The 11,918-nt window shown below is 34.4% G+C and overlaps 3 protein-coding genes and 1 non-coding gene across 4 annotated transcripts; 1 reads left to right on the top strand and 3 right to left on the bottom strand.

Moving 5' to 3' along the window:
- Window positions 1-2,306: 2,306 nt before the first annotated feature.
- LOC131172217 (uncharacterized) lies at window positions 2,307-2,720 on the bottom strand. The gene has a single exon (XM_058133167.1). The coding sequence runs from the start codon at window positions 2,718-2,720 to the stop codon at window positions 2,307-2,309; it is 414 nt and encodes a 137-aa protein (XP_057989150.1).
- A 480-nt stretch (window positions 2,721-3,200) lies between these two features.
- Window positions 3,201-3,272, bottom strand: TRNAT-UGU (transfer RNA threonine (anticodon UGU)). The gene has a single exon. It is a non-coding gene; the product is annotated as a tRNA-Thr (tRNA).
- Window positions 3,273-3,335: 63 nt separating this feature from the next.
- On the top strand, window positions 3,336-5,801 carry LOC110665609 (protein MHF2 homolog). The gene is made up of 6 exons (XM_021825813.2): window positions 3,336-3,413; window positions 3,493-3,541; window positions 3,651-3,691; window positions 5,079-5,118; window positions 5,284-5,337; window positions 5,452-5,801. The coding sequence occupies exons 1-6, from the start codon at window positions 3,390-3,392 to the stop codon at window positions 5,553-5,555; spliced, it is 312 nt and encodes a 103-aa protein (XP_021681505.1). The 5' UTR covers window positions 3,336-3,389; the 3' UTR covers window positions 5,556-5,801.
- Window positions 5,802-8,017: 2,216 nt separating this feature from the next.
- LOC110665608 (leucine-rich repeat receptor-like serine/threonine/tyrosine-protein kinase SOBIR1) lies at window positions 8,018-10,141 on the bottom strand. The gene has a single exon (XM_021825811.2). It carries the CDS (start codon window positions 10,074-10,076, stop codon window positions 8,178-8,180), a length of 1,899 nt encoding a protein of 632 aa, XP_021681503.2. The 5' UTR covers window positions 10,077-10,141; the 3' UTR covers window positions 8,018-8,177.
- Between the last annotated feature and the right edge of the window lie 1,777 nt (window positions 10,142-11,918).

The following is an 11,918-nucleotide window of genomic DNA, read 5'->3' as shown; positions in this document are numbered from 1 at the left end:
CATTTTTGAACTTTACTTACTTTACTCCTTTGAACTCCCACCACTTTGTTCGAGCTACACTATTTCTTCTGACCTTACTTGAATTGTTCGTAAACTTGACATCCAAGACCACTAACCAATGTTGACTTGTTAAAGCCTCTCCTGGAATGACCTTGCAATCCTTGCATAGAGCTCTATTTGTATTCCTAGTTAAGAGGAAGTCGATTTAGCTTCTATATTGCCCACTTTTGAAAGTCACTAAATGTGACTCTCTTTTTACAAAGTTGGTATTTGCTAGTATTAGGTCGTATGCCATAGCAAAATCTAAGATACTTTTTCCCTCCTCATTTCGACTGCCTAAACCAAAACCTCCATGAACATTCTCATAACCTTGCCTATCACTTCCTATATGTCCATTCAAATCTCCACCAATGAAAACATTCTCTTCATTCGGTATGCTTTGCATTAAATCATCCATATCTTCCCAAAACCTTTGTTTACTCTCACTATCTAGTCCTATTTGTGGGCCATAAGTACTAACTACATTTATTATTTCTCCTTATAGTATTATTTTTACTAGTATAATTCTATCTCCTACTCTTTTCACAGCTATTACAGCGCCTTTTAATGTCCTGTTTATGATTATGCCCACTCCGTTCTTGTTTCTCTCCTTTCCGGTAAACCACAGTTTGTACCTTGAATTACCCACTTCTTTGTTTTTCTCTCTTACCCATTTAGTCTCCTGAATGCAAACAATATTCACCCTTCTCCTTTCCAAGGTATCCACAAGCTCCATTAATTTTCCTGTAAGTGATCCAATATTCCAAGTAGCAACTCTGATCCTCCTTCTATCCTGTTCCTTCCTAATTAGTCTCATTCTATGATATATTCTATTGTTTTATATGTTATTTTGTGTTCTGTTCCACTATCTGTTCTACTATTTGTCTTATGGACTAACTTCTTTAACAACACCCATCCATGATGTGAGAACCCTTGCTCACTTAACACCACATCTGGGCGCCAGCATGGCGCGTCGCTTTCGGTGAACGCTCTACACCCTTGCATATTTCTCACTACACCCGAGCTCCGATATCGTGCGGCGTAAGTAAAGGACTCCCCAACGTTTATATCATTTGAATCAATATCAAATGAACTGAGAGATGGGGATAAATAATCCTCACCAGAAAGACCAACAAAAAAAGCCTTGTGCTGCTGATACTTCCTATGCTTTTAACCGTAAACAACATGTCATTGATTCATATCAAACAGTCTTTTGATTACAAAGAATTAGACTAATAACTGTATTCTCATCTGACTAGTTTACTGAATCAGTTAAAAAATAATGGAGACCCAAAAAGTTTTTTTCATATGGTTGTGCCGCCATAGTATCTTTCAAAGGTCTCAGCATAACAAAGCCTCAACTAAAGTAGTGTGGTCAGCTACAAAAAACCAGTAAAGACCAAAATCCTCTCAATCTTGGATCATTTGAATTTGATCCTCAAACTATATCCTTCTCGTTTCTCACCCTCATCCTCCTAACACATTCAACAAAGACAAATAATACACAGTGATTGATGTTTGCTCCAAAAGTCAATCCCTCTCATCTCACCTAGCCACATGCCATCTGGTCATATAGGGCTAACTCTGCCTCAAAACTGGTGTTCTCTTCTCAGGTATTTTTTATGAATTAAACTAATTTCTTCTTTTTTCTTTATACAACTTTTATTCCCCAGTTCATTGGGAGATGAATCTAAGTGATATAATTCAGGTAAAAAAATCCAAGTGATAAAATGGAAGATGACTCTTATGCTTCTTAATCCCAAATGGAAGATAACTCTTATGCTTCTTAATCCCATCCAACTGCAATAATAACTCCCCTTCATGAATGACAAAGTTTTATCTATTTAATTTAGTCTTATATAACTTTCTTCCTAAGCTTATGAAAGCGCATGAGCTTTTCCCACCATACATCGAATTTCTAGCTTTGCAATGCTAATTGTGAGAATCTGGACATATCACATAGCATCACAGCTCAAGTTTGCTGTGTGTACATCAAGTTTTACGCATTTAGAGATGGAATGAAAGGGAAAAAAGCTAATTTCTGTTTCTGGTAATGTAACAAATTCGCAATGTAAAGATATAAATTCACTAATTTCCATCACAATCATCAAGAAATAATTCCATTGTAATCCGTTAAATAAACTGAATGAATGATGCTACTAGTACGCCAAGCGAATATTCATATTCCATTTGAAAAACTGTGAAAAGGAACAAGGGCAATGAACCACCAAGATATGGATTTTTTTTTTTTTTGTACCAAATGCCTATTATGCCTTTCGCCGGAGACGCTTCGTGAGCTTCTTGTACTTGTGCTTGTTCATCTTCTTCTTCCTCTTCTTCTTCACGCTATCAGCCCACACGGTCCTCGCATCATCGGTATCTTTTTCAGCAAAATCAGACCCAACAGCCTTCAATTGATTAGCCCCAGTTATGGCAATGGGGTTTAAGGAATACCCAAATGGGAAATTGGGATAACAAAACAGCAGGGGTTTAGTAGGGTTTTGAGTTGTTGGGTTGTTCTCTGTGGCTGTGGAGTCCCAGAGAGGAATTGAGTTGTTTATGAAATTTGGTTTGGTAGTATGAAGGACGTGAGTGAAGAGCGGCGGATTTTTAATGGCCGTTGCTACGATTCTTAGAGATGGAGTCGTTTTCTGGGAAAGCTTATTGATTAGGCTAGCCATTGGGGGAATTTGCGTTCACCATGAAAGCTGAAACAAAGAGACCTTAATGATACTGACGTTGAGGGCCTGTTTTGTTCAACGTTGAACAGAATCGATGGCTGTTGACTTGTGTAATTGGATATATATTATATAATTTATTTTATTATTAAAATAAATATAAAATTATAAATTTATTATATTATATTATTATTAAATTAAATATATAATTATTAAATTAATATATTATATTATTTATAATATTATTAAAATAAATATAAAATTATAAATTTATTAGATTATATTATTTATTTTATTATTAAAATAAAATAATAATTAAAATTTTTTAAAAATAAATTAAATAATTTTAAAAATATAATTAATACAAACTATAACTATAAACTATCCATTAATTATGAATTTTATTTTTTAAATTTATCAAATAGTTTAGTTGGCCTGTTTAAAACACATGGGTGCCGTTAAAAAGACAAAGAAAAGTAAAATTGCCCCCACGCAGGATCGAACTACGGACCTTCAGTTTACAAGACTGACGCTCTACCACTGAGCTATAGGGGCTCAGATACTTAATGGCTTGCAAATAAAATCTAAATACGTGTCTCAGAGGCAACGCTTTTCGTCAAAAGCAGAGATTTCTGGACCCAGAGGCCAGAGACGAGTAACTGCTGGACTTACATGGATGATAACACTTTCGATCCTGTATGTGTATTTCCTGATACTTCGTGACGTATCTAAGTGTATGAATAGATTGTGATTTTTTTTTTTTGGTTTTTTCTAGGATTTGATTCGCGCCATTTTCAAGCTCGTTTGGGGTAGAAGAGCCCTCGGTTTGTAAACATAGTCATCCTTTTTTTTTCTCCTTTTAATTTTAAAAAATTTTCCTTTTTTTTGTGGTATTTTGATCTAAATATTTAAATATGCCTGGCCATGTTGCAGAGCGCGAGAAAAATGAAGGAGCTGATGCTGTGGACTGCGAGGTCTCTTTTATACTTTCTGCGCTCTCATAGTTTTGCTTTTTCTGTGTTGTTTAAGGTCTAAATCTTGTTTTGGTGCATATGTTCAAGATCTATACTCCAATTCTCAAACCATATTTGTTGTTCTAATTCATTAATTGCTAATTGGAGGTTTCCATGGTAATATAGGAATCGGATCACTAATTGTGGGAATGTGCAAGAATGCAATTTGCTTTCGGATTTAACTTGGATCATCTGTTTTTTTAATGAATATATAATTGGAATCCATATGGCTACACAATCTATGTTCTTTTAGATTCCTACATTTGTTCTTGAATCACACCTCTTCAAGTTTCTTTCTTCTCTAAAATCTTTGAAACTCGTTGCCCTTGGATGAGTCTTCACTCTTTATGAATAGGTGCTTCTAATTCCTGTATTTTGCTGTCCAGAATGCTTAAAAATGTAGATATTTTTCAATCCTATAGGTGAGTGTACAATGTAGTTATTTTTCAATCCTGCAGCTCACAACTCACGCTCATTGTATGGAACTATTGATTACTGATGAATATCTGGACTAACGTCAGCAAATTATCCTTTCTGTGAACAATGGAAGCTATGTTTCAATTTCTATTATTGTCCTTAGTATTCTCAATCTCAAAACCAAACATTCATTAGATGTTGCTCCCTGGGCTTATTACTCTATGAATACGATAATGCATGGTGGATTGGGTGTTCATAGATTGTTCTATGGTTCTCCTCTATGTAACTTTTCCTTTTTTTTTCTTCTTCATTTTTTTCCTTTTCGTTTTCTGATCAAGCAATAGGCAGATATTGTTCTTCTAACGCATCGTTGGTGTTTCTTTACCTTCCCCACTCCTTCCTGTAGCTGTAGTATCTTCAGCTTTAATTAAATTAAGTTGCAAAAGTGCACTTTTTTAGACATTAGATTATTGTAACTGTGTGGGTCTGCGCATGTTTGTTGTTTTGGAGAATGTCAAGTTATTGGTGTTTCATCTTTTTACATATCCATGTTAAATGATTTGTTTAATAATTTGATTTTGTATTTGCATCTTTTCCCAGCTGATTTTGTGCCGTGATTTGACCTCTAAACATTCCTCATTCTACTTCATCTTCCTCATTTGCTGGCTGGCAACCTCTCCTTTTTAATCCTTAAGTTGTAGGTGATTAATAGAATGTCAATGTTTCCCCATTTAAATGACAGGAAACAATGTAATATTAAGGAAAATGAACCTGTATGTAACTCAGAAACTTGTGCATTGTATAATCAATCACTATCTAGTGGAATGTGCAATTTTTCAGAATATAGTAGCTCTGGTTTTTTTGTCTGCACTAATCCTCTTTCTTGATTGTTGAATTATATATTTGGTCTCATCAGTCTATACTGGTGCAGGTAGGAGTAGGAACATCCAAAAAGATTCGTCCCACTTCTGGTATCTCAAATCATTACTTTACATATGTACACCCTTTTCTATCGAGCATTTTCCCCTAATTTTCACATGCATTTATTCATTTAGATTTTAAAATGAATCATAATTGAGGTGTCACAAGTGTCCATCTGTTTGATTATCATTATCTGTTCATTTTTTCTTATGCAGCTAATTCAAATGCACTAAAGCTGAGTTGTGAACTTCTCCGAGTTTTTATCTCAGGTTAAACTGTGTTCAGTTAAAATTTCAACACAACCAAGTTTAACTTGCAACTCTTACCAACACAACTGAGTTTCTATTATAAAACATTCTGATGAAATGCTTGTAATGATGCAGAAGCTGTGCAGCGTGCTGCTGCAATTGCTGAAGCAGAGGGAGTTAGTAAGATTGAAGCGACTCACTTGGAGAGGATTCTCCCGCAGCTACTTATGGATTTTTGAAAAGGAATATATAAATACTTGTGGAATTTTAAAAAAAGCAAATAGAAATATGGTTTTAATTTTCTTTTTCTTTTCCCTTGCGCTGGAATCCATTCTTTCCAAACTGACTGGCACAATCAGTAACTCTTTAACAACACATATTTTGTACGTGGATGTAATGAATCAGCATGAATGTTTGATGTTCTCTTCTTATCCTTGCAGATGAGAGCAACTTATATTTATACAACGTTTACTTGTCTACTTCCATTTTCATTATCTTCTATTTATTTGAGTCATTATTTCTTACTAGAGTTTCAAGATAGTGCTCCTATTTTATGCTATTCTTGCTAAGCATGCATCTACATAACTAATTTATATGTTCATGCGGCATGAATCATTCCACACTTTGCAAGTTCAGTTAAGATTGATCATTCTCAACTGGCTTGCACACATTTAAGTAATTATTATGACGACGATTACTATTTGGTTGAATGGACCTAGCGTGATTGTGCAGTGAAAAGGAAAGATTTTGACTTGAAAATGACAGTTTTGGAGGAGGCGTGTCTGCCACTCGGAAACAAAACGATTTTGTCTGAGTTAATAGTTGATTTCCTCAAGCCATGGTAATCCAACTTATGAGTCATTCATGATATAGAATTTAATATAACACACTCGTTCATGTGGGGTTGTTTTGAGAATATTTATTTTCTTTATTACTTAATTTTGCAACTATATGTGTGAAAGTTCAAGTGGATGAGATCTCCATACGTAACATGGTGTACTCAAAGTCTAATGCAGATTTGTTTGAAGTAGTAAATTTTCTAATTCCGACAATTAAACCCATGCAGGATTCAGATCGAGGAATTTAATGGTTCTTTGTATTCTCTGATATCTATCCTAAGTGACAAACATTGTGAGAATGTGGAAGTAGAGTTGTTGGTATCATTTATCTTTGTGTTAGTGAACAATCATATGTGCTGGCAAGGGAGCTTTGTATACTTGCTCAGTTTTCTCTAATATCCGGCAGTAAGTGAGTTTGTAATTTTTTTGTCCAATAATGAAGTTAACAAACAACAAATAGACAGTGGAGTTGCTTACAGCCATGGCATCTGAATTCAATCTCTGGAATTTTATTCACATTTTGGAAAATGACAAAAGGTTGAACTTGAGCAAGACTTGTATGAAAGAAAAAGGGGGAAAAGATTTAAAGCGGACTGCAATTCTGAATCTGATTGGCTACTTGGAGGAAGCTCTTTTACTTAATGAAATAGCACTACAGAGCACTGATGGCATTTCAAGCCTGAAGAGATATCTTCACTCCAAGCCTTTACTGCTAACTTCCTGTCTGGCATTCATTGTGTATCTTGTTTGTCTTTGTTTCAACTTTCTTATAAGTAATTGAATGCCAATACAAGTGCCAATTTCCATATGTAACAAGGCTAAAAATTAAACAGATAAGCTCTTCTTGTCCTTGATAAAATTTCCCAACGATTCAGTGCTTATTGAATGGCGATTTTATGACAGAATTTCAGACCACTCCCTGCAGCAATTTCTCGTTAATTCTCCAATAATGCAAGTTAATTGGAAGTCTCTTTGATTATGAAGCCATATTAGCTGCCCCCTCATCATTGTCAAAAGGGTATCATTATGTCAATCCTATAATTTACCTACCTCTATAAAATAGATGGTGACAAAATCCGACCAAAAATGAGTCGAATTCAGTAAATATCCGGCTCGAGCATTGCAAATCGGACTTTGCCAAGAGAGATCGAGCTCGGCGCACCATGAAGAGATTGCATTGCACGCTAGGCATCAGCTCGATCAGACTTGAACTCAGCATGACGTGGGCTCGAGGACGATTCGATTAATTATGAAAAGTGTGATTCTCGGCATGAATTACAGAGTTCACCGCGATGAGGACAATTTAGTGAAATAGGAAAAGCATGAATTATGGAACTGTACCTGTGAGGAGCGCGCAAGACGCTAGAGATTTATCACCAAAATCTCTAAAATAGAGTCAATGATTACAGAGACCCCATGAGAAGGCAAAAAATTATTATTAATGTGCTTTTTACAATCATAATATAATCTTCATTCTATTACTTAGTCTAATATCTCTACTAATCTCTAACTTGAAGGTTAAATTGATTGCCATTAAACCGCAAACCTCGCTGTTTTCTTATTTTCAATTCACAAGCCACCCAGCAAAGGGACCGAGCATCACTTTCGACACAATTTGGAGTATACAAAATTTAACAAGAGAAATTGATAAAAATCGAATTACTCTTTTTCATTTACCTGATAGGCAACTTATATTTGCATACATTCAAATTCTATATTTATACAATTTATCCTTAATTTTAGCTTTTATAATGGATTATCTCTAATTTTGTAATATAAAACTCTCTAATATCAATTTAAGGAATAATAAAATCATATTATTTAATTATCTCAAAATTATTTAAGAAATTTTATGATACCAATTAAAATTCAAAGATGATTTCATTATAAAGCTTAAAATTAAGCAGGATTGATGAAATGCAACAGATTTGCGTTGGTAAATACACAAAATCAAACTTTAAAAGTAAGCATTTTTACATGCTTGATTATTCTTCCAGGCTATCGAAATTGGTGCAAACTTGACTAGTGCTTGATCTGAGAGAGCATACACCTTATATCCTTGCTGTTAGGCCTTTGTTTTGGGTCATCCAGAGTGCAGAAGCAAGCAATTTTCAGGACCAGAAACATTTGCTCATCGTACCCTTTATCGATCAGGCTAGGATCGATTGCTTTTATTGGATTTTCGGATGTCATGACATTTCTCATCCACTTGACCAGACTCATTTCGCGTGTGGTTTGGAAGAACTCGTCAGATGGAAGCTTTCCCATGACCAGAACCCCAAGTAGAACGCCAAAGCTGTAGATGTCACACCTGTCTGTGAACTTGAGTGTTTGATGATATTCTGGTGCTATGTATCCCACTGTTCCTGCAACGTTGGAGGTTGTGATATGTGTATGAGCATCAGGTATTGCCTTTGCAAGTCCAAAATCTGCAATTCGAGCTTCCATGTCATCATCAAGAAGGATGTTTGCCGGCTTTAGATCCCTGTGAATGATGCGCGGACTATGGCTCATGTGAAGGTATTCAAGCCCTGATGCTACTCCGAGAGCAATTCTATGCCTGACAAGCCAATCCAATTCTCTAGTACCCTGTGAAACCTGATTCAGCACGTCTTGCAAACTACCATTCTTCATGAACTCGTACACAAGGTAATGGCAATCGGGGCGAGACACATGTGCCAGGAGAGGAAGAAGGTTCCTGTGTCGAATTTGACCCACTGTGTTTATCTCTGATCGAATTTGCCTCATTTTCTTGTTCAAAAACTTACTGTCCTCTTCAGTTAATTCTGCAGCGTCCCTTGAAGGTTGGACGATCTTCTTTATTGCAATCATTTTTCCATTACTTCCGGGCAACTCAGCTTTATACACTTCTCCACAACCTCCTCTTCCAATTACTTCCAAATTAGCAAGCCCGTCCTCTTTCTCCAAGAAAGCCAAATGCTCTGCTTTTTTTATCACATGAGTACTAAAGATCGCTGGCCCTGAGTCTCTTCCTCCACCCCTTATCGCTGCCAATGCAAGCTTGAACATCAACAAAAACACAAACCCAGATATAGTTCCGGCAACCGCTCCGGCGAGAAATCCTAGGATCCACCCACTAAACCTCTTTTTGCTCTTTTTGCTCTTGTGATGGGCGCCTCCTGTCGACGATGGGCTAGGAGCTTGAGCAGAACCCATTGTTGCAGTTGGTCCAGCTGCAGAAGAAACATTTTTGCTTCCTCTGGTTGTATTATTCTGAGCTAAGAGAAAACGTTTTGGGTATTGAGATGCTATGGATCCAGCTTTGCTCACATATCCCTCAAGAAAGTTATTCCCAGAGAAGTCGAAGAATTGGAGATTGCGAAATGAACGTATAGATTTAGGAACTCTACCCGTAAAGAGATTATTTGCAAGAGAGAGACGTTCCAAGTTGGGGAATTGCTTCAAGAAACTCAAATTGCCAGAGAATTTATTGTTGGAGAGATCAAGAACTCGAAGACGTAAAAGATTAGATAATTGAGAGGGAATTTCACCGGAAAACTGGTTGTTTCCTAGGTCAAGAATTTCTAGTTTCTTGCAGTCAACTATCTGGGGAGGGAATTGGTCAACTAGTTGGTTGTTTGGAAGAGAAAGTTCTTTGAGCTCAGAAAGCCGGCCAATCGCCGGAGACAAGAATCCAGTGAAGCGTTGGGACTTAAATACGAGTCTGGTGATTTTGAGGACATAGGTATTGTTGTTAGAGAGTCTTCCCTCGCAGAACACTCCTGGGTTGTTGCAAGGGTTGGTGAAGGAGCTGCGTTGACCATTGATGCCCAAATCTTTGTGGATGATGGAGAAGGCTTTGAGGTCTGAAGGGTCGAGATTCACTCTTGCATAGGTAAGGAGAAGGAGGGACAGGAGAATGAGGAGGAAGAGAGAGGCCTTGTGATCCGTGAAATCCATTTCTAACGGTGGTTTCGCCAGGAATGTGGCGATGGGAGTTTATAGCATTGGAGTTTGAATAAGAGTTCTATATTTTCATATTTTGGTTGGTGGTCAATGTTTTTTTTTTTTTTTTAAGCATACACTGTGAGCAAAAAAAAAAAAAAAAAAAGGGAAAGCAAGCGCAGGATTCATCTAAATTTAATTTCTCACTTCTTTTCTTGGGATAATTAAAAAAAAAAAAACCCTTAAGTTTTTCCAAATTTTTATAAATCTACTTTCAAATTTAAAAAATTATGAATTAAATCCTAAATTTTGACTGTTGTTATAATTGTATCCTAACGTTCACAAACCCAGCTCTGTTAGAATGCTTCAACTTTTGCATGTCTCTTCCACCTTGCAAACTCCAAGATCAACAATCCAAAAACCAAAACTACACTATCAACAACCAACTTGGGATGGGGAGAGAAGCCAAATCCTGATAAGAGCAAAACAAAAAGCCTTCCCCTGTCCTAACAAACTAATATCTACTCAGCTAAACCACAAAATTGAAAGAATCAGAAAAATTGAGAGCAAATTCTCTCTTTAAAAACCTAGAGCCCTGCCAAAGGTTACATGAGTGGGAATGAACCCTATCCCATATTGTCTTGATTTTATCATAATTTTTTAGATAAATTACTATGAGATTCTTAAATTTGGATATTATTTATAATCTGATTTTTATATTTTAAAAATATACTATTTAATATCTTATATTATATATATAATTATATTAGGAAAAAGTATGAATATTTAAAAAAAATTATATATAAATATAAAATTATTCACTCAAAAATTACTGAGAAAATTTAAAAATATATTTTTAAAAACATTTCTTATATTTAAAATATAATAATTTTAATAATAATATTTCAAGAGTTTCCAAGTGGAATATTATTAAACTTTATTATTATTAAACTTTTATAATATAATTACAAATATATAAAATATAATAAAATATATATCAAATTATACTATTAAAATAAAATACGAGCAAAATGATTAATTAATAGAAATTTGAAGAGAAACTTCCTAAAAGTCTAAAGTCTACAGCCGTAGCCCATAGCGAGAGTAGTTTTCGGCCGGTCAAGTCAACAAACCGATGTCTCAAAGTCCACAGGCTAGTTTCAGCCGTTGGATAAAAAATTTGATCATCCACCACAATCATCCCATTCGGCATCCTTCCGCCTTTGGCATTACAAATCGCTAATTGTTTGATAAGTATATTATTTACCTTATTCTATTAATTTATTATACAGGTTTATTAAAATAATTACTACATGTTAGTACCATTAATCACTAATATTTTTAATAAATTATTACAATTAATAAAAATGATGAAATTAAATTAGATATAAAATTGTGGAGACAATTTATTGAGTGTGAATTTAAAACAATCTATAAGAAAATGTTATTTTAAATAAGTTATTAATTATATTTGTGTGTTGAATATTTATTTATTAATATAATTGAATAAATAATAAGTTAATTATAATATTATTATGTTAATGTTATAATATTGTTCTAAAAAAATTTAATATTCTAATAATCGAGTGTTTATTTTATAATATAAAATTAATATAATAATTAAAAAATTATTTAACATGATGTGATTTAATTTAGTAACAAAAGATATACCACTCACTTACTAAAAAAAATAATTAAATTAAATTGAAGTAATTTTTTTAAATAAAATGAAAATTAAGTAATTATATTATAATAAATTAAAATTGAGATATTTAAATAAAATAAACTCTAAAATAAAAAAAGACAATTATGAAAATGAGTCCTTAATCGTTGGTCATTTGGATTATTTCTGAGGAG

The sequence above is a fragment of the Hevea brasiliensis genome, chromosome 13 (genome assembly GCF_030052815.1).
Source record: "Hevea brasiliensis isolate MT/VB/25A 57/8 chromosome 13, ASM3005281v1, whole genome shotgun sequence".
NCBI classification, from domain to species: domain Eukaryota; kingdom Viridiplantae; phylum Streptophyta; class Magnoliopsida; order Malpighiales; family Euphorbiaceae; genus Hevea; species Hevea brasiliensis.
This window is presented reverse-complemented; position numbering and strand designations above follow the sequence as displayed.

Excerpts from the sequence above, each read along its gene's own strand:
- LOC131172217 (XM_058133167.1), bottom strand. The coding sequence starts at position 2,720 with ATGGCTAGCCTAATCAATAAGCTTTCCCAGAAAACGACTCCATCTCTA.
- LOC110665608 (XM_021825811.2), bottom strand. The coding sequence starts at position 10,076 with ATGGATTTCACGGATCACAAGGCCTCTCTCTTCCTCCTCATTCTCCTG.
- LOC110665609 (XM_021825813.2), top strand. The coding sequence starts at position 3,390 with ATGGATGATAACACTTTCGATCCT. Across the intron at positions 3,414-3,492 it reads ATGATAACACTTTCGATCCT|GATTTGATTCGCGCCATTTT; the intron begins GTATGTGTATTT and ends GGTTTTTTCTAG. Across the intron at positions 5,338-5,451 it reads TCTCCGAGTTTTTATCTCAG|AAGCTGTGCAGCGTGCTGCT; the intron begins GTTAAACTGTGT and ends GTAATGATGCAG.